The sequence below is a fragment of the Sarcophilus harrisii genome, chromosome 1 (assembly GCF_902635505.1).
Source record: "Sarcophilus harrisii chromosome 1, mSarHar1.11, whole genome shotgun sequence".
NCBI lineage: Eukaryota > Metazoa > Chordata > Mammalia > Dasyuromorphia > Dasyuridae > Sarcophilus > Sarcophilus harrisii.
The window spans coordinates 170832130-170850895 of record NC_045426.1 but is presented as its reverse complement, the minus strand read 5'-3'; the positions used below and the strand labels follow the sequence as shown (position 1 = coordinate 170850895).

The 18766-nt window shown below is 35.4% G+C and overlaps 1 protein-coding gene across 4 annotated transcripts in view; it reads left to right on the top strand.

Moving 5' to 3' along the window:
• OCLN (occludin) overlaps nucleotides 1–18766 on the top strand; it is a 50060-nt gene that overhangs the window by 21465 nt on the left and 9829 nt on the right. For all 4 annotated transcript variants that reach the window (XM_031966843.1, XM_031966850.1, XM_031966858.1 and 1 more), the window contains exon 5: nucleotides 11757–11902. In XM_031966843.1, the coding sequence (XP_031822703.1) occupies nucleotides 11757–11902 (146 nt within the window). The remainder of the gene's footprint in view (nucleotides 1–11756; nucleotides 11903–18766) is intronic.

Below are 18766 nucleotides of genomic sequence, written 5' to 3'. Positions count from 1 at the left end.
GCTAATGAAGTCATAGGCTATATGATAGTATATACAGACTTGTATGTGATATAGACAATACTTTCACAGATTTTTTTAGACATATACTTTGGTAGTTAGGCATTAATATCCATTAGAAGAATAGTGATTTTTTTTCTCATTTTGTAGTTTCTAATTTCATAAATGAGAAAGTGAAGGATCATGGAAGTGAAAAACTTAGAAAACACAAAGTTAGAGGAAAGTTGTGAAAAAATAAATTTTAAAATGATAAATTAATCAAAATTGCTTTGAAGAACTGGAGAATGTCTGTTGAAATGAAATTACTTAACACTGCTTTTTAATGAATTTTTAAAAACCCAGTATATGGTTTCATAAAGAAAGAGCGCTTTTTTCAGAATCAGGGGAACTGAGTTTGAATCTTCCATCGTTTTTCCATGTTGTGTTCCCCATTCAGTCTCCCAAGTCCTCTTTGTGGGTACAGGTGGCTCTCTTCCTCCAAAGACCATTGGATTTGGCCTGAATCATTTTGTTGTTGAAAGGCGTCAAGTCCATCACTGCTGATCATTTCTTACAGAGCAATAATATTCTATAACATTCATATACCATAACTTATTCAGCCATTCTCCATCTGATGGGCATCCACTCAGTTTCCAGTTTCTTGCTGCCACAAACATTTTTTGCACGTGTGGGTCCCTTTCCCTCTTTTTAGATCTCTTTGGGATATAAGCCCAGTAGAAATGCTCCTGGATGAAAGGGTATGTACATTTTGATAGCCTTTGGGAATAATTCCAAATTGCTCTCCAGAATGTTTGGATCAGTTCACAACTCGACCAACAATGTATCAGTGTCCCAGTTTTTCCACATCCCCTCCAACATTCATCCTTATCTTTTCCTGTCATATAGATTTCTTTTTAAGAAAGGTGATATGATTAATATCACATTGGAGTTGTAAACTTATCCAGCTGTTTTGGAAGACAACTTGGAACAATGCCCAGGGGTTTATAAAACTGTGCATAATACCCTTTGACCCAGCAATATCACTACTAAGTCTGTATTCCATAGAGATTAAAGAGAGGGGGAAATGATATATGTACAAAACTATTTATAAAAGCTCTTTTGGACAATCAATTGGGGAATGACTGAACAAATTGTATGTGATTGTGATGAAATACTATTGTGCTGTAAGAAATGACCAGCAGAAAGGTTTTAGAAAAACCTGGAAAGACTTACATGAACTGATACAGAATGAAGTGAGCAGAATCAGTTGTGCATATATTGTACATACAGCGATGTTACACAGTGATCATCTGTGAAAGACATAAAAATGCTATCTACCTCCAGAGAGAGCACTGATGGACTCTGAGTACAGATTAAAGTGTATTTAATTTAATAATAATTTATTTTTCCTGTTTTTTTCCCCCAACATGGCAAGTAAGGAAATGTTTTGCATGACTTCACATATATAATTGATATCATATTGTCTACCTTCTGGATGAGTCTGGATTGTCTACCTTATTCTGGATGAGTAAGAGAGAAGTGGGAGGGAAAAAATTTGGAATTAAAAAATTTAAAAACAGTATGGTGATATGATAAGGAAAGTACTGGGTTAGATATTAAATGCAGATTTTAATTTCTAATATATGCTAGCCATAGGTAATCACTTTCAGATTACTGAAATAATCCATTTTATTTGTTCTGCCTATCCTCTGATCTATGGTTGACCAAATGAGATGATAAAATACGTGAAAGGACTCAATTAAATTTTATTGCACTATACCACTATACTTAAACATTAGATATACTCAGCAATACTGTGTGTGTGTGTGTGTGTGTGTGTGTGTGTGTGTGTGTGTGTGTGTGTGTGTAGATAGTAGGCTGGAAAATATGTAAATTCCAGTGGCAACTATTTTTTGGTTTTCTGTGATTGGAGCTTAAAGATGAATTAGTCTAACTCTGGTTTTGACACGAAAAAAACAAATTTAGGAAGGAAAACTCATTTGCTCATGGTCACAGATAATTATCTAGCCTCTTTTTTCCAACTCCAGAGCTCTTTGTTAAGTCTCATATTTTTCTCCTTTCCACTCCCTTCTTTCTGGCTACTCTTCGTAGTTTATTTGGACACACACACACACCCCCTAGAGAAATGAAATAGCATTTGGAAGGAGAGGCATGGCTAATTTGTACTTCTTTGGCCCATGGATTGCAAGACCACATAAAAAAAGTAGTAAAACGTGCTCCTCTTGTTTTTTGTTGTTGTTATTATTTTTTTTTTTTTGAGTAGGTGGCATGTGGCCAACTTAATTGCTTCTCCAACAAAGTAAATTCATTCCAGAAAGTTCAGAACCTTGGTTATTAGTATGAAACAACATTTACCTGGTTGCTGCCCCCAGGGCTTAAAGGTCCTGGTCATGAAACTACAGGAACTCTGACCTTTCTCTACAAAAAAGGGAGATTGATAGAAAGCAAAGATGTGTGTAAGCTTGATGTGATGAGAACATTAAAATCTTTAATTTATGATTGTTTTATAAGTATTTGTGTTCAGTTTTGCAACCATTTATTTAATGTTTTACCTATATTATCTCATTGGATTTATTTTATACCTTTGAAACCAGGTGCTATTTACATATTAGCATTGAGTTTGAAAGGGAAGGGGAGGAAGGAAAGCAAAATTAAAATAAAAGGCATTTTTAACGATCTCTGTCCATATTTCTTTCAAGTCTCTTCATCTCTTCCTCCTCCACTTTTCCACATGTTTCTCCCCCTCCCCCCCTCTTTAGATTGGTACAAATTGTAATAAAAGTTAATGTCTTTTCTCAACCCTTCCCCCCATTATCTCATCTTGAAACCTATGCAGGAACTTAAGGTATAGTAAATTCTTGTCCAAACTCCAAAGTGGAGGAGGGTGGAGTGGGCAGGGCCAGCAGGGGAGGGGTGGAGGAGGGTGTTGGGTGGAATGGGGAATGGAGACTATCTGCAGGAGACATCAGCTGGAAGAGGGACTGGCTTTTTGTTTTGTAACCAGTACAAACCATTCCCCAGTGAGTGTACTTTTTAAAAGGTCTCCTGGGGCATGGCCTGCCAGTGCATTACCATATCACATCTTTTAAAGAAAAAAAAAGATAGCTGACATCCATATGTAGATCACAAATAGAAGAGAGAATTTATTTTATTTAGTTTGTTTTGTCAGATAGCCACAGTTAAAGTATACTAGATCTTATCAACTCAAAAAAATTAGGTTTTGAGAAAAGGGAGAGAACGTGCCATTGTCAGATTAAAGAATTTTACATAAAACAAATCATTTTAAGTGACCACCACTCTAAATAGGAATCAAAATAGGGAACATTTAACAGTTGTTGTTCAGTCATTTCAATTGTGTCTACTTTAAGGTGACCCTAATTTAGGGTTTTCTTTGCAAATATACTGGAGTGGTTTGCTGTTTCCTTCTGTGATGCCAAAGAAACTGAGCAAGACAGAGATTAGAGACCAATTCAATAATTTATTAAATGGAGAGAAATACTGGGACCAATGGATCCATGTTGATCCTCAGGGCTAGATGAGACTATCATCTCAAAGAGTCTAGCCCCAACTATGGGGCAGCAAGCTTTTTATAGAATAACAAGAACAATGACATAATGGAGGTACCTAGGTGGGGATAACCTAATGGAGGGAGATTACTGATATTCTAATGACATCTAAAATGGATAAACCTTTATCTCTTCAAACATTAAGAAGCAATGTCTATAAAACCTTTAGCTCAAACATTAAAAGGGAAAGGTTATAACCTAAGGCAGAATAACTAAATAGGACAATTGGAGAAACTGAGTCAAAACATTAAAAGGGAACTTTGGCATAACACTTCTAGTTTATTTTTCAGATAAGGAAACTGAAGCAAACATTTAAATGACTTGCTCAGAGTCACACAGCTAGAAAGTCTAAAACTAGATTTGAACTTAGTCCTCCTGATTCAATTCCCACAATACCCCTATAAGTTGCCAAGCGTAAGAATCTTTGGTTCAAATTCTACTCCAGACTTGTTGTATAACCATGATTCAGTCATTTCTTTTACTTATTTACTTAATTACTTAGCTCCAGTTTATTTAGTTGTAAAATCAAGATAATGGCACTCGTTTTGACCCTTTCCTTAGGATTTTATAAACCTAAACAGTCTGTAGAAATGTGGTCATAGTTGCAACTATAAATAGGGAAGGGCATTAATTGGAACATCTTCCATTGGAAATTCCATTGATTGGAAACATTGTAATGTGTGGTACAGACCAAAACTTTTATTTATTTAATAGCCTTTTATTTACAGGTTATATGCATGGGTAACTTTACAGCATTAACAATTGCCAAACCTCTTGTTCCAATTTTTCACCTCTTTCCCCCCACCCTCTCCCCCAGATGGCAGGATGACCAGTTAGATGTTAAATACATTAAAATACCAAACCGTTATTTTGCTGTACAAAAAGAATCAGACTCTGAAATATCAGAGTCTGAAAAATCAGACTCACAATTAACTTGTTTTGTTTTTTTTTTTTTTTTTACATTTTCTTTTCTTTTCTTTTTTTTTTTTCCCCATTTATTTATTTAATAGCCTTTTATTTACAGGTTATATGCATAGGTAACTTTACAGCATTAACAATTAAGTATACATGACCAAACCGTTATTTTGCTGTACAAAAAGAATCAGACTCTGAAATATTGTACAATTAGCCTGTGAAGGAAAAAAAATGCAGGTGGGCATAAATATAGAGATTGGGAGTTCAATGTAGTGGTTTTTAGTCATCTCCCAGAGTTCTTTCTCTGGGCGTAGCTGGTTCAGTTCATTACTGCTCCATTGGAAATGATTTGGTTGATCTCGTTGCTGAGGATGGCCAGGTCCATCAGAACTAGACCAAAACTTTTAAACATTTTAAACTTTGGGTCATAATCAGTATGGGATTGTGGGAAGACCCCTTTACGGATGCCTCATCTGTTTTCATGATTTCAGCACAATTGTTGCTAATTAATGTAGTCTCTAGGGGGAAAAAGCCTTCTTGTTTAACTGTTATCATTATTGCTATTTTGCAAATTAGCTTGTATTCTAAACTTATCATAGCCCTTGGTTGCCTATCCCTTTGCTTGCCTGAGAGATCAGGTGTGTTTACTCAGTTGTTTTCTAAGATCTTCCTATCTATTCTTTGTGGTTTCTATTTTGCATAGTTAAATTCCTTAAGATGTTGTGAAGACTCATTGTCTGCTTTTTGCTTCAGAGTAAACTGTTTAAACAGATACTGTTGGAGTTTATTGTTTGTTCAGTCCTTTTTCAGTTGTGTTCAATTCTTATTGAATCCATTTGGTGTTTTCTTGGCCAAGAAACTAGAGTGATTTACTATATTTCCTTCTCCCCAGTTCATTTTATAGGTGAGGAAACTTAGGTAAACCTTTATGCGACTTGTTCAGGATCCCACAGCTAGTGGGAGGCCAGATTTAAACTCAAGAAGATGATAGTCTTCCTGACTACGGGGCAGTTACTCCAGCCCCCTGGGTTTCAGGAGATAAAAATCAATGCAATTCTTGTGATTTTTGTTCAAATTTGGCATTTTTCTTTAGCAACTTTTTATTTACAAATATATGCATAGGTAATTTTTCAACACTAACCCTTGCAAAACCTGTTCCAAAATTTCCCCTCCTTTCTCCCGCCCCTCCCCTAGATGGCAGGTAGTCCAATACATATTAAAAACATATGTTAAATCCAATATATGTATACATATCCATACATTATCTTGCTGCACAAGAAAAATCGGATCTAGAAACCAAAAAAAAAACAAAAAAAACCCTGAAAAGGAAAATTAAAAATGTAAGCAGACAACAATAGAAAGAGTGAAAATACTATGTTGTGGTCCACATTCAGTTCCCACAGTCCTCTCTCTGGGTGTAGATGGCTCTCTTCATTACTAAACAATTGGAACTGTTCTGAATCTCAATTCATTATTGAAGAGCCACATCTATCAGAAATGATCATCGCATAGTCTTGTTACAAGGTATAATGATCTGGTTTTGCTCATTTCACTTGGCATCAGTTCATGTACATCTCTCCAGGCCTCTCTGAAATCATCCTGCTGGTCATTTCTTACAGAGCAGTAATATTCCACAACGTTCATATATCATAATTTATCCAGCCATTCTTTGATTGAGTGCATCCACTCAGTTTCCAGTCCCTTTCCCTTCTTGAAAATCTCTTTGGGATATAAGTAACACTGCTTGGTCAAAGGGTATTTGTTTTTAACTGTAACCATTAAATCTGCCTGCAGTTCTTCCCACAGTTTGAAGAACTTTTTCTTGGTTCAAACTTGACTTTGATTAGTTAGCAGTAACTTTGAAATATATTGGCTAGAGAGCTAGCCTCAGATTCAGAACAACCTGAGTCTAGTTCTTTTAATATGTGCTGTCTGTGACTCTGGAGAAATCAGTTAATCTATCAATGACCCCTAGCAGTTTTCTGAGACTATTTCAAGAGAAAGCATATATCTTCATGGGTGACAAAGTTCCCTATATCACTGGAATTGTATATATTCACTCAGAAACAAACTTCTCTATGGGACAGTGTGCAGTTAACTTTGTTACTCCTACTGGCTCATAAAGCTGGCATCTGAACAGGTATTAGCAGACCTTGGAAGACAGCTAATTTTTCAAAGCAAGTAATATCAGTAATAGCTGACATTTGCATATTTTTTCCTTCAGGCTTGAAAACCACTTTGTTATTTGACCAGAGATGATGTATGAAAAGAAAAATCAGAAGGCAATATTGAATGAATTTGGACTGCAGGCCTTTAGTGGTTGAGCATCTGTGGGTGTAAAGTATCAGAAAAACTGGAAAAACTAGCCCAACGACTTAGTGGTTGGAAACCTTGTGGTAAAAGGACATAGCAGGCAGTTGGGGCATTCAGGTTATAAAATTAGAGATGATACTTTAAGATTAAAATGCTCCACCCTCCAGCATCCCATAAACTCGGCTAGTTTCATTGCAAAGCTACAAAGCTCATCCTAATTTTCCTTTTGGCCTTCCCAGGAGACTAAACAAAGGCATGTAATAGTTGAAACAAATCTGAGTAGTAATTTTGTATGGAGAAAATTTTTCATCCAAAAGGCAATAATATTTTTATTAGATGTCTCCACTTAAGTGAATGTTTTAATAGCTTGGGTATGGTATAGATTTAATCTGTACATACTGTTATAGTGGAATAGGGTATTTGTTGAGATTGAAAGACAGAACCTGCATTCAGATACTAACTTCTACATATTTCCTGTAGGACATTGGAAAATGGAAAAATTACCTTTGCTTTCTAAGCCTCATTTGTAAAATGAAAAGCTTGCAATAGATGAGCTCTGGAGTATTATCCAACTCAAATCTATTAATTTATGATTCTATGACCCAAAGTTTAGTAGGTGAAAGATTACTTTTGAAATAGGGCCAAAAGGTATGGGTTGGTGTATGATTGTTTGCTGTTCACTCTTATCAGTCATGACTGACTTGAAGTGACCCAATTTAAGGTTTTCTTCCCAAAGATACTGGAATGGTTTGCTATTTCCTTCTTCAAGTGAGGAAATGGAAGCAAACAGGGTGAAGTGACTTGCCTAAGGTCACAAAGCTAATGATTAACTATCCCAGGACTGGATTTGTACTCCTCATTCCTGACTGCAGATCTAGTGCTTTATCCACTATACCTAGCTTATTATAGCCGTTCAAAAAAGATAGTGGCCTGTATTGGGTGGGTAAAAATCAGAATAAAAAGAAGAGAATCGGGAGCACATAACTGATTGGATATGAGAAATTATTGTTTGTTCTTCGTTGATGTCTTGAGGATATGAGAAATTTAAAAAATAATTAAAGAGAACCCTTAGGTTCTGAAGAAGAGAAACTGACAAATAATAGTACTATAGCATGAAAAAGTTAAAAGAAGGAGCAGGTTTAGAGAAATAACAAGTTCTGTTTAGACATATTTCATTTCAGGCACCTGTAAGCTTTTCAAGAGGAGGAACATGGGGGTCTAGCGCTCAGACATCTGGCTAGGGATGGAGTTAGTTTGAGGAGGGGTCTGCATAGAGGTGATGGCTGAGTTATGGCAGTGAATGAGAATGTCCTGGGACAGAAAGACTAAGGCAGAAACCTGGGATAATTAGCTGCCTCTAAGGGAGAAAATTAGGAAACAAAGAAGTATGTTTAGGAAAAGCTGAGTAAACCAAGTATACACATGCACACATGTAAAATAATGTGTATGTAAGATAATTTCCACACCCAAGGGAGGATGGAATATAAAGAAAAAGGATTCAGCCTTAGGTTTAAGAACAGAAATGTAGCACAAAGACTATATTGTTGGAATATCAGTTAATTCAGGGTAATATATTGGAATGTCTGTTGCTGTCACTTCTTCCAGTCTTGTCTGAGTCTTCTTTCAGTATTATAATTATTATGGTTCTCTCTGTTCTCTTTGTTTTCGTAACCTAAACTAAAGATCAAGAGATATATGACTCTTTAAGTCCCTTCATTCACCCTCCTGAACTAATCTAAATAATTTCTTAGAAACATACCCAAAAATGTGGCTTTTATAAGTCACTTGTCCCTTTTGGGCTTCCATTTCCTTCTTAGTGAAAATGAAGGATTTGAGGAAAACAGGAGAGGTAAAAGCACTAAGAGGTAAAACTATGTAAGCAGAATGAGGCACAGCCACAAGAACAAAAAACAACCAGTAACTGAATGCTGAATAATTAAAATGACCAAGAAGCTTAACTTTGGAGAAGAGATGAGGAAAAATTCTTTCCTCCTTTGGGGAGTTTGTTGGGGGAGGGGAGGAACTAAGATGTAGATTATTATGTAGAATGAAGGGATTTTTAAGGGACAATTTTATTAGATTTTATCTTTTTTTCTTTTTAAGAGACGGCTCAGTGAGGAATATATCAAGAAATTGTTGATATTGTTGGTGTAAAAAAGATAAAATTTACTTTTTCAGAAAATGAAAGGGTTGAAGGAAACATGTAGATAATGACTACAGTGTACATAGTATAAAACAAAAATAAGAAACGGACAAAAATGCCCTCATGCTGTATAAATATGATGACCAAGCAGTTGCAAAGAATTGAGAAAATGAGGGACTGTGTGTTGGAATATCATAGCTACTCTCAGATTTGTTTCCTAGATTGTTTGGTTTTGTTAAATAGTACAAGTCTTTTTCCTCCCTTTTTAAAAATTCTTTGTCTCAAGGGATGGCTTCTTAGATAAGGTAGAGATATAGTCAGAAATGAGTACAGTAGAAAAACAAAATGTATTAATTTTTTCAACAAAGGGGCAAGACAAGAATGTTTTAGGTTCCTTTGAACATGTTTAAAAAAATAAATCTGTCCTTCCCTGAAACTAAGCTGAGGACTGCAAAGGAACAAATTATCTTTCTTAAGAAAACATAATTTCTATTCTTTTCCTTCAGTGCTCTGCCTATGATTTCCTTAGAAAGGGGGAATTCTTAATGTGAAAACTGCCTGAGTGTAGAGATTATCTATAACTTTGTCATGGAGAATTGCCTGGGACTGAAAGATAAATGAACTTTTCCAAGATCATACAATTAGTGTATTCCTTTCCACTATAGCAGCTACCTATCTATACTGATAATAAAAATGGAAAATTTTACCACAGCCAGATCTCATTTCTCTGTTTTCCTTTCCTATTTAACTTCCCTACCTCCTCACTTCCTTATCGGAACGATGCAATTATGAGTGATCTATCAAGAGGTCAAAAATTGTTCTCCTCAGAGCCAAAATGGCTTGGGAGTGCTATCTTTTATTACATATTTAGGATAGCTCTCTGGCACAGTGGCTAGAGTGTTGGGCTTGGAATCTAAGAAGACTCATCTTCCTAAATTCAAATCTGGCTTGAAACACTAACTGTGTGACTCTGGGCAAGTTACTCAACCCTTTTACCTCAGTTTTCTCCTCTGTAAAATGAGCAGAAAAGGAAATGGCAAACTACGCCAGTATCTCTGCCAAGAAAATTCTGATTTGCAAAGAGTCAAAGTACTCTGAGCAGTGTTAAGGACATTTTGTTCTCTGTGGAACTAGGCATTTGAGCCATTGATTTCTAAAATTATAGACCTACCAAAAATTCATCTGTGATAAAGTTGTAGAGATATAGCTTTGGGTAAAATAAAAACATTTGGAGAAATATGGCTTTTGTTTTATAACAAGTGGGATATTTTACTGATCCCTGATTAGGTCTCCAGAGAAAGAGCAGATTTCTGGCTTTGATCATTATCCTGAGGAAGGAACATGTGATCTGGGGTATACTGAGACATTCACTGGGAGCCAAGAATGGTTCCCATCCCTCCTCCCTTGCTGCAGGGTCTAAGAACACTCCCTGGCAACCCTCACCCACTGGTTTCCCAAATACTGCCAAAAATTCACCTTCACAGGAGAAATATTTCATTACTTTTTGACTCATAAGAACAGTAAACCATCAAGGGTTTCCCCCTCCACTCCAGTACTATAAACTGTACTAATATCCTTTGACATATCTGTACAATGTAGTGAGAATGTCATTTTTTCACATTGTGGAATGGAAAATTCAGTTTGGGCCACAGGTACCTCCTTGTGTGTTTTGAATATTAAACCCAGGAGCTTACTTAGACTTATAATAATGAAGGAAATACTGGTCTTCAGAAACTCATGAAAATTCCTTTACCCATATGTTAACAGTCCTTATTGGGGATCCAGTTCTCCATCCTTTTTACATGTAAATATTCTTCTGTCTCCGTTGTCTAAGCCCATTTCCATAATAATGAAGCCTTCTCTCTGGAAGACTTCTCTATAGGGGGGAATTTACTCCCTGGTTATAGAGAGGAAAGAAAGAAAAATTTTAAACTCTATTTTTATTGGCTTACTATAGTACAAACAAAGTTATTTAGACTTTGTCTAAAGAAACTGAATTTTTAATTTTTCCTCCTGATTCCCATTTTGTTAAATCCTTTTAAAAATGCTTTTGGATTTAATTTCATGTACTTAAACTGAATAGTAAACCTGATCATCTAAATAATACTTAAAAGGGAGCAGCTCTTGACCTGGAGTCAGTAAGCCCAAGGTTCAAATGGGACCTCAAAGTTAGTTTCTTCATCTATAAAATGAGGGTAATAATAGCACCTACTTTCCAAGGTTGTGAGGATCAAATGAGATAATAATTATAAAGCACTTGATGTAGTATCTATAGAAAGTGTATAATTATTATTATTATTATTTCCTTCACAGCAGGTTAGAGGTCACTAATATAAATACCATCTCCATTTTACAATTGAAAAATCTTAAATTCTTAGAAGTTGAATGACTTATCCAGAATGGAAACAGCTAGTGTGGAGCCAAGAACACACAACAGAATCATGGATTGAAGGGGCTTCCAAGGAGATCTAGTTGATCTCTTTCCTATAGATAAAGAAGCTGAGACCTTATCAAGAAACTTACCCAAACTCACAAGGTCAAACCAGTATTAGAACTCTGTTTTCCTGAGTCTGACCCCTGTTTTCCACCCATCCCTTCCTGTAGGACTCTGACAACTAAAGGCAGAGTGACTCTTGGTTCACAGTGGCTTATTATACCATTATGGGCCAGAACAGCCAGTGATATGATGGGCTTTTTTCCATTTTTCTCGATTGTCCAAGATATCTCATTAAGAAGAAAACCTTACATCACAGAATTTTCTGCTCTGTGGTCTCAGATGACTTTCTTAAAGCTGTTGCTTCTTGATGGGGTTGTCTCCTTAGGTGAAGAATGTATCTGCAGATGCACAAGAAGTACCCCCAGCTCCATCTGACTATGTGGATAGAGTTGACAGTTCCATGGCATATTCCTCTTATGGCAGAATGAATGACAAACGGCCGTATCCAGACTCTTCATACAAATCAACACCGTAAGTAACCAACATTTTCCCCATGCAACTTTAATTCAGTAACTGTTATGCCATTGTGCCACACTTTTGTGATGTTTTGATTTAAAATTAATTCTAACTATAAAAATATATAGTTGCCGCAAAGACACCATAAACATGGTAAAACTATGCATACATATTTATACAATTATTTTGCTGCACAAGAAAAATCAGATCAAATAGAGGGAAAAATGAGAAAGAAAATAAAATGCAAGTAAACAACAACAAAAAGAATGAAAATGCTATGTTGGATCCAAACTCAGTTCCCATAGTCCTCTCTCTGAGTGTAGATGGCTCTCTTCATCACAAGATCAATGTATTTTTTATTGAGTGGCACTCTAGAACAGAAAAAAAGAGCACTTGGAGACATAAGACTTAGATTCCAGTCCCCTGGACCAGTAATCTCAGAGAGCTTATAGGTTCTCATTGTGCAAGAACTAAGAGACTTCAGAAATCTCCTGATTAACCCTCCTATTTTACTGTTGAGGGCATTGAAGTCTAGAGAGGTCACATTGGGAGGAAGTAGTAGAGAGAACATTTGAACCTGGGTGCTTTCCTATCAAATCACCTGCTCTCTCAGCTATACTATGTTAGGTCCCTTTTAACCTCTTTAAGCCTCGGTTCTTTCTTTGTTAAAACAGGTGAGAGTATGCTTATATTGTTACCCACCTCACAAAGTTTTTGTGATGATTACATCCTTTTTAACCATAAAGCACTAGATGACATCATGTTGAGTTATAAATTCTTGTTGGTAGTTTTTCTCACTGTTAGGTAACTTGAAAGTAATAAGCTTGTTGATTTATATCTTTTACAACGTTTTGAGAAGGAAGGTACCTTAAATATTTACCTAATCTTAAAACTTTTGTTTTTAAGATGAAGAAAGTGAGATTGAGAAATTTGCTTGCTGACTATTCTTAAATTTTTTTTAACATAAAATTGACTTTAAAATCATTATTTGTAACAAGTTACATTTGTTACATATGTAGAAATAGGCTCCTTTTCATTCTTCCATCCCTTTGGAGTTTTACAGATTTAATAGAATTGAGAGAGAAAGAGATCTCTTAATTTTGTGGATAAGGAAACCCTTGTTTGTTGGGTGTGATTGATGCTGAATTTTCCAGAATAGAGATCACTGATCTGACAGTCAGGAAAACTGGGTTTTAAGTTCTATCTTTGTCTGAAATATTATGTATGAACCTTGAACCACTCTCTTCATAGCTTGAAAATACAGGTCTGGATTAGACATTCCAGATACAAATCCAATGATTCTATATTACTCCTCCCATTTGGTCCAGGAACTTTATTTTACTTTGCTCGTTGTTACCCATTTCTTGTGTAGCACCATAGTAAATGGTGCAGAAAGATAGTTGGGGAACTTTCTACCATGTTCATAGGGATGACAAGATGACTTATTGCATTGATTCTTTAGTATGACTGTCCTTACCTATCCACTGGTTAGCATTTCTTCCTTTTACTTTGGAAAAATCATATTTGACACCTTTCAGTTTGAACTTTCTAGCAGAATTATCCGTGAATAGATTTAGAACTGGATAGAGCCCTAGAGTTTGTTTGCCTAGTCTGGCACCATCATTTTGCAAATAAAAAACCTGAGCTTTGAAAAAGTAAAATTGATTTTTTTTTTTTTTTTTTAGTGTCACAAGTAAATAGTACAAGTGGAATTTGACTCTTTCCTAGACACAGTTCTACCTGTCTTATATTTAACAGAGACTGATCATGTAAAAAGCCATTCTCAGAACATAGAAGGAACTGAAACCATTAATCCTACACTGGCAAGCTGATTTTAATTATGGGATCCAATTGGAAACAATGAACTTTATTATAATGAAAGGAATGGAATTTGGAAACCAAATAGACCTACAATTGACTTTGCTTAATAATTTTCTATTTGGCTGCTCAGTAGGTACCTTTATATTGATTAAAACTAGGTTTATTTTGAGAAAAGGTTTTCTTTTCAAACCCCCTTTTGGCTTCACTACCCAATACCAAGGCGTAGGGGTAATTGAGACAGAATAGTTTATAACGTGCTGGAGATATATAGTCTTGTTTTTGTTTTTTAAGTTTTAATAGCATTTTCCCAAATAACATGCAAGTATAGTTTTCAGTATTCACCTTTGCAAAATCTTGTGTTCCAAATTTTTCTTCCTCTTCTTCCTCTCACTCCTTCTCCAAGACAACAAACAGTCTGATATACGTTAAATGTGCACTTTTTCTAAAAATATTTCCATGTTCTGCTGTGCAAAAAAAATAATCAGATCAAAAGGGGAAAAAAAGAAGTAAGCAAGCAACAATAAAGGTGAAAATACTATGCTTTCATCCATATTCAATCTCTATAGTCCTCTCTCTGGATGTAGAGAATACCTTCTCTACATACAATCTAATTTTTTTTGGTACTTTCCATCACAATTCTATTGGAATTGCTTTGAATCACCTCCTTGCTGAAAAGAGTCAAGTTATGGTCTTGTTTTTAAAAATTACAAGCTACTATTTGCATGACTTTCAAGCTTGTAAAACTAGTTTATTTTGCATCATGTAACCATTATTGCTTCTTAGCTGTTCTGTTAAGCTGCTTGGGCTTCATTACTTTCCCCAGATTTTAAGGGGAATAGGCATTTACTAAGTTGCCTATTGTTTTCTAGGCACTGTGCCAAGTATTGACAATTCAAAGATTTAAAAAAAAAAAAAAAAAAGCTATGTTCCTTAAGAGTTTCTATCAAGCAAAGCAATATGGAACAAATAATTATCTTCAGCATAATTTCACACATATGTATACATACACATTAGCACGTGTATTAACAACACACATGTATATTATATGTATGTTGTGTGTGTGTATACACACATAAACATTTATTAAACCCTTCTCTACTAGACACTATACTAAATGCTAAGGATACAAGGATAAAAGAAAGCCCCTGGCCTCAGGAACCTTACATTTATGTAACATCCATACTGACAAATGATATCTCTTTCAATCCCCAAAACAGTCCTTTGAGGTGGGTACTATTAATTTAATATTAATTCCATACTTGGCTGGAGTCACATAGTTTGTGACTGAGTGAGGCTGGATTTGAATTCAGGTCTTCCTGACTCCAGCACTCTGTATAGGTCCTTCTAGTTACCTCTTGGGAAGGTTACCAGATAGGGTTTTGTGTAGGAGGTGGGTACCCAGTATAAAGTGTTGTGCTAATCTTTGAGGGGGATACAAAGGTGAAGAATTGCCCCTTTCCCTAGTCAAGTGGCAGAGCTGAGATGTTTACCAGTTGCTAATAAGAAATAATATGGGTGCACAAAATGCCTTGGATTCAGAGGAAGAAGTAATTTCAGATTTGGGGAATTTTTTAATAAAGCTTTTTCTTTTCTTTCTTTCTTTTTTTTTTTTTTTTGTGTAAAGCTTTTTATTTTTCAAAACATATTTGTGGACAGTTCTTCAACATTAGCCCTTACAAAACCTTGTGTTCTAATTTTTCTCCCCATTCCCCACACCCTTTCCTATATGGAAAGTAGTCCAATAAATGTTAAACATGGTAGAAATATATGTTAAATCCAATATATGCATACATGTTTATACGATTCTCTTGCCACACAAGAAAAATCAAAAAAACCTTTTATTTTCAAAACACATGCATAGTTTTCAACATTCACCTTTGCAAAATCTTGTTCCAATTTTTTTTCACCCTTCCCCCCGATACATGTATCTACCTCACAAGATTTAGGTTAAAATTACTGTTGCAAAGATTTTATATATATTGCTATTACTGTGGAGGGTTTTGAATGCCAAAGGTGGAATGGCTCCCACTTTCCAGTTAGTCGGCACTTATCTCTTTGTATCTGTCTTTTATACATGTTAAACATGTGTAATTCTTCTGTACATATTTATACAATTATGCTGCACAAGAAAATCAAAAAGGAAAAAAAATGAGAAAGAAAACAAAATGCAAGTAAATAACAAGAAAATACTACGTTGTGATCCACATTCAGTCGCCACAGTCCTCTCTCTGGGTGCGGATGGCTTTCTCTATCACAAGACCATTGGAACTGGCCTGAATCACTTTGTCCAGTTTATTTTCCAGATGAAAGAACTGAGGCAAACAAGATTAAGTGATTTGCTCAGTCACACGATCTACAATTGTATTTCTTGTTAATGTAAGGACTAGTTCTTAGGTACCCGAGGACTCAATGTGGTAAGTAAATAAAAACTCTGTTCAAGGTCTGGGAAGATTAGGAGACAGGAAGATATTTAGCTAAAAATGATGACTCCTCCACCCAAATTTGCTAAGTGGACCTAGGAATTTTTTAAATTGGTCTCACTCTTAGTTATTTTTCCCACCCACACTCAGGTTTGAATAAAGCAGGATAGGGAAATGTAAATGCTATCCATGGAAATTTTATAGCACCAGAGTACTGATAGTCCCTAATCTCTTTTTTCTAGACTTGTGAGAGGTGGATATGAAAGATGGCATTATCTTGCAACAGTGGAAAGCTGATGTTGTAAATGAGAAATTTTATAAAATGTGGCCATCTGACTAGTCTTCCCTGAATCTAGTCTAATTTCTTTTCCAATAGGCCTTATTTTGTTTAGTTCAATCTGCCTTTCCTAATAAAATATACTGCTAATCACGGTTCTCATTACTATTGTCATCTCTAAAAACCTTCATTGAATTTCCCCATACTTAATAAAGTTATTAAATGCCTGATGCTGCCATTCAAGGTTCTCTGTAGATTGGTTTCAATCGACCTTTTCCGCTCCTCATTTCCCATCTTCATGTATTCTCTTCTACCAAACTAGATCTATAAAATGGGACCCCTATTGTATCTACTTCACAAGGTTTTGGTCATAATTACTGTTACAAAGGTTTTATATGTTGCTATTACTGGGGAGGGCTTTGAATGCCAAAAGTGGAATTGCTCCCACTTTTCAGTTAATCAGCACCCATCTCTTTGTATCTGTCTTTTTATCAAATGCTTTCTAAAAAATGTGACTGTTATCTGACAGAAATTCTACTAAAATATACCAAGAAAGTGAGAAAAAATGGTGGTTTGTAAAATTGGAATCACTGAAAGAGAATTAACTTTAATTTTGTATTTTATTGTTAATAATGGTGGTGATTTCGTATAGTACTTCATCTAGGAAAATATCCCTATTTTAATTAATTAAGAAATATTTCGATAGTATGGCATTTGTTGGTCTTCAAGTTAGGAACGAACACTTGGATTTAAATCCTATTCACTTTTACTGTGTGATCCTGATAAGGTCATTTAACCTTTTTGAGTATCAGTTTCACTATTTATAAAGTGGGTATAATTCCTCCCAGGGTTATAAGAATCAAGTCTGATAATACAAATAAAGTCAACTGTTGCATTTTAATCATGAACCTCAATAGGTCTGAATCGTACACTTATTCTTGGAGTAGTATAATGGAAGAACAAAAAAGTGTAGTGGTATTAAAACTGAGGAAGAATCCAGATGGAAAAAGTCTGAAATGAAATTGAAAGTTAAACAGCTTAAGATATCGTACCAGAAATTTCTGATACCATGAACTTGTCCATAAAACTTGGAAAAACTTGGGGAAAAGTGGAATTATAGTAAAACCTGAGTGATTTTGTTCCTTTTCTGTTGCATTTCCCCTGAAGACTGTAGCCTGTTTTGAAGGCTTTATTTATGAAGAATTATGTTTTGAAGGCTTTAGTCATTCTTGTCACTTAAACCTGTCTCTGTAGCAAGAGCTGGGTGTATCATGTTACTTTTAACAAAGTTTTGGACAGAGCATCTGAGAAGTTTGTTTTCTCATGACTCATGGGACAAAATCTGTCTTCTCTTTCTTCCTACAGCTAGTGATTAAAATGTGCAGGAATCCAGTTGTTGAAGCAAGCTTAGGAGGTTTTCAAGCTTGGTGACAAACTAGAACCGGAGAGGAACTGCCAAATCATATCCATTTCCTACCCAAACACACCCAGACATCCATCCTTTTTAAAAGATTGATTTAAAACTTAATTTGACTCTTAAATAAGATTTTGGAGAAGGACTGAGGGGAAGATAAGGTTTTCTTTTGTTCCTCATAGAAGGGAAATTCATCCAAATATAAATATTTATTAAGTCTACTATGTGCAGAACTCTGGGAATAGATGAAACAAAGTAATGTTTACAGATTATCAGCTTCAAATCTTTCCATATTTGTTTTGTGTTTTTTATTTTAAGATTAATTGAATGGCATTTCTGATATCCCTAATATATATATTATCCTATTAAGTAAATTTGATCATCCATATTGCGTCAACAGACAGCTAGATAGTAAAGTGGATAGATCACTGGGTCTGGATTCAGGAAAATTCATTTTCCTAAATTCAAATCTGTGCTCAAACACTTAGTAGCTGTGTGATTCTGGGCAAGTCATTTAACCCTCTTTCCCTCCCTGTCCTCATTTAGAATATGTGATGGAGAAGGAAATGGCAAACCACTTCGGTATCTTTGCCCAGAAAAACCTAAAAGGGGTCACAAAGTAAGATACACTTAAAAAATGATTGAATAGTCTCAACAAACTTTCTTTAAAAGCATGATAAAATATACATTATCTTTGATTTTTTAATGAAAGAACATATATTTCATCCATGAAGATAACTCCATTGAGGCTAATTGTAACTCCTGCAGAGTCTCCAGGACTTTCATGCTTTGACATGAAAAAAAATAATGATGTTTTGTTGGCCCTCTTCCTGGGGGATGAGAATTTTCTTGGGCTGGTCCTTCCTTATAGAATAGCCTTTGGAAAGCTGGGGTGATGATATGCTTGAAGGAGGAGGCACTTTGAATAACCCTAAGTAGAAGAATAT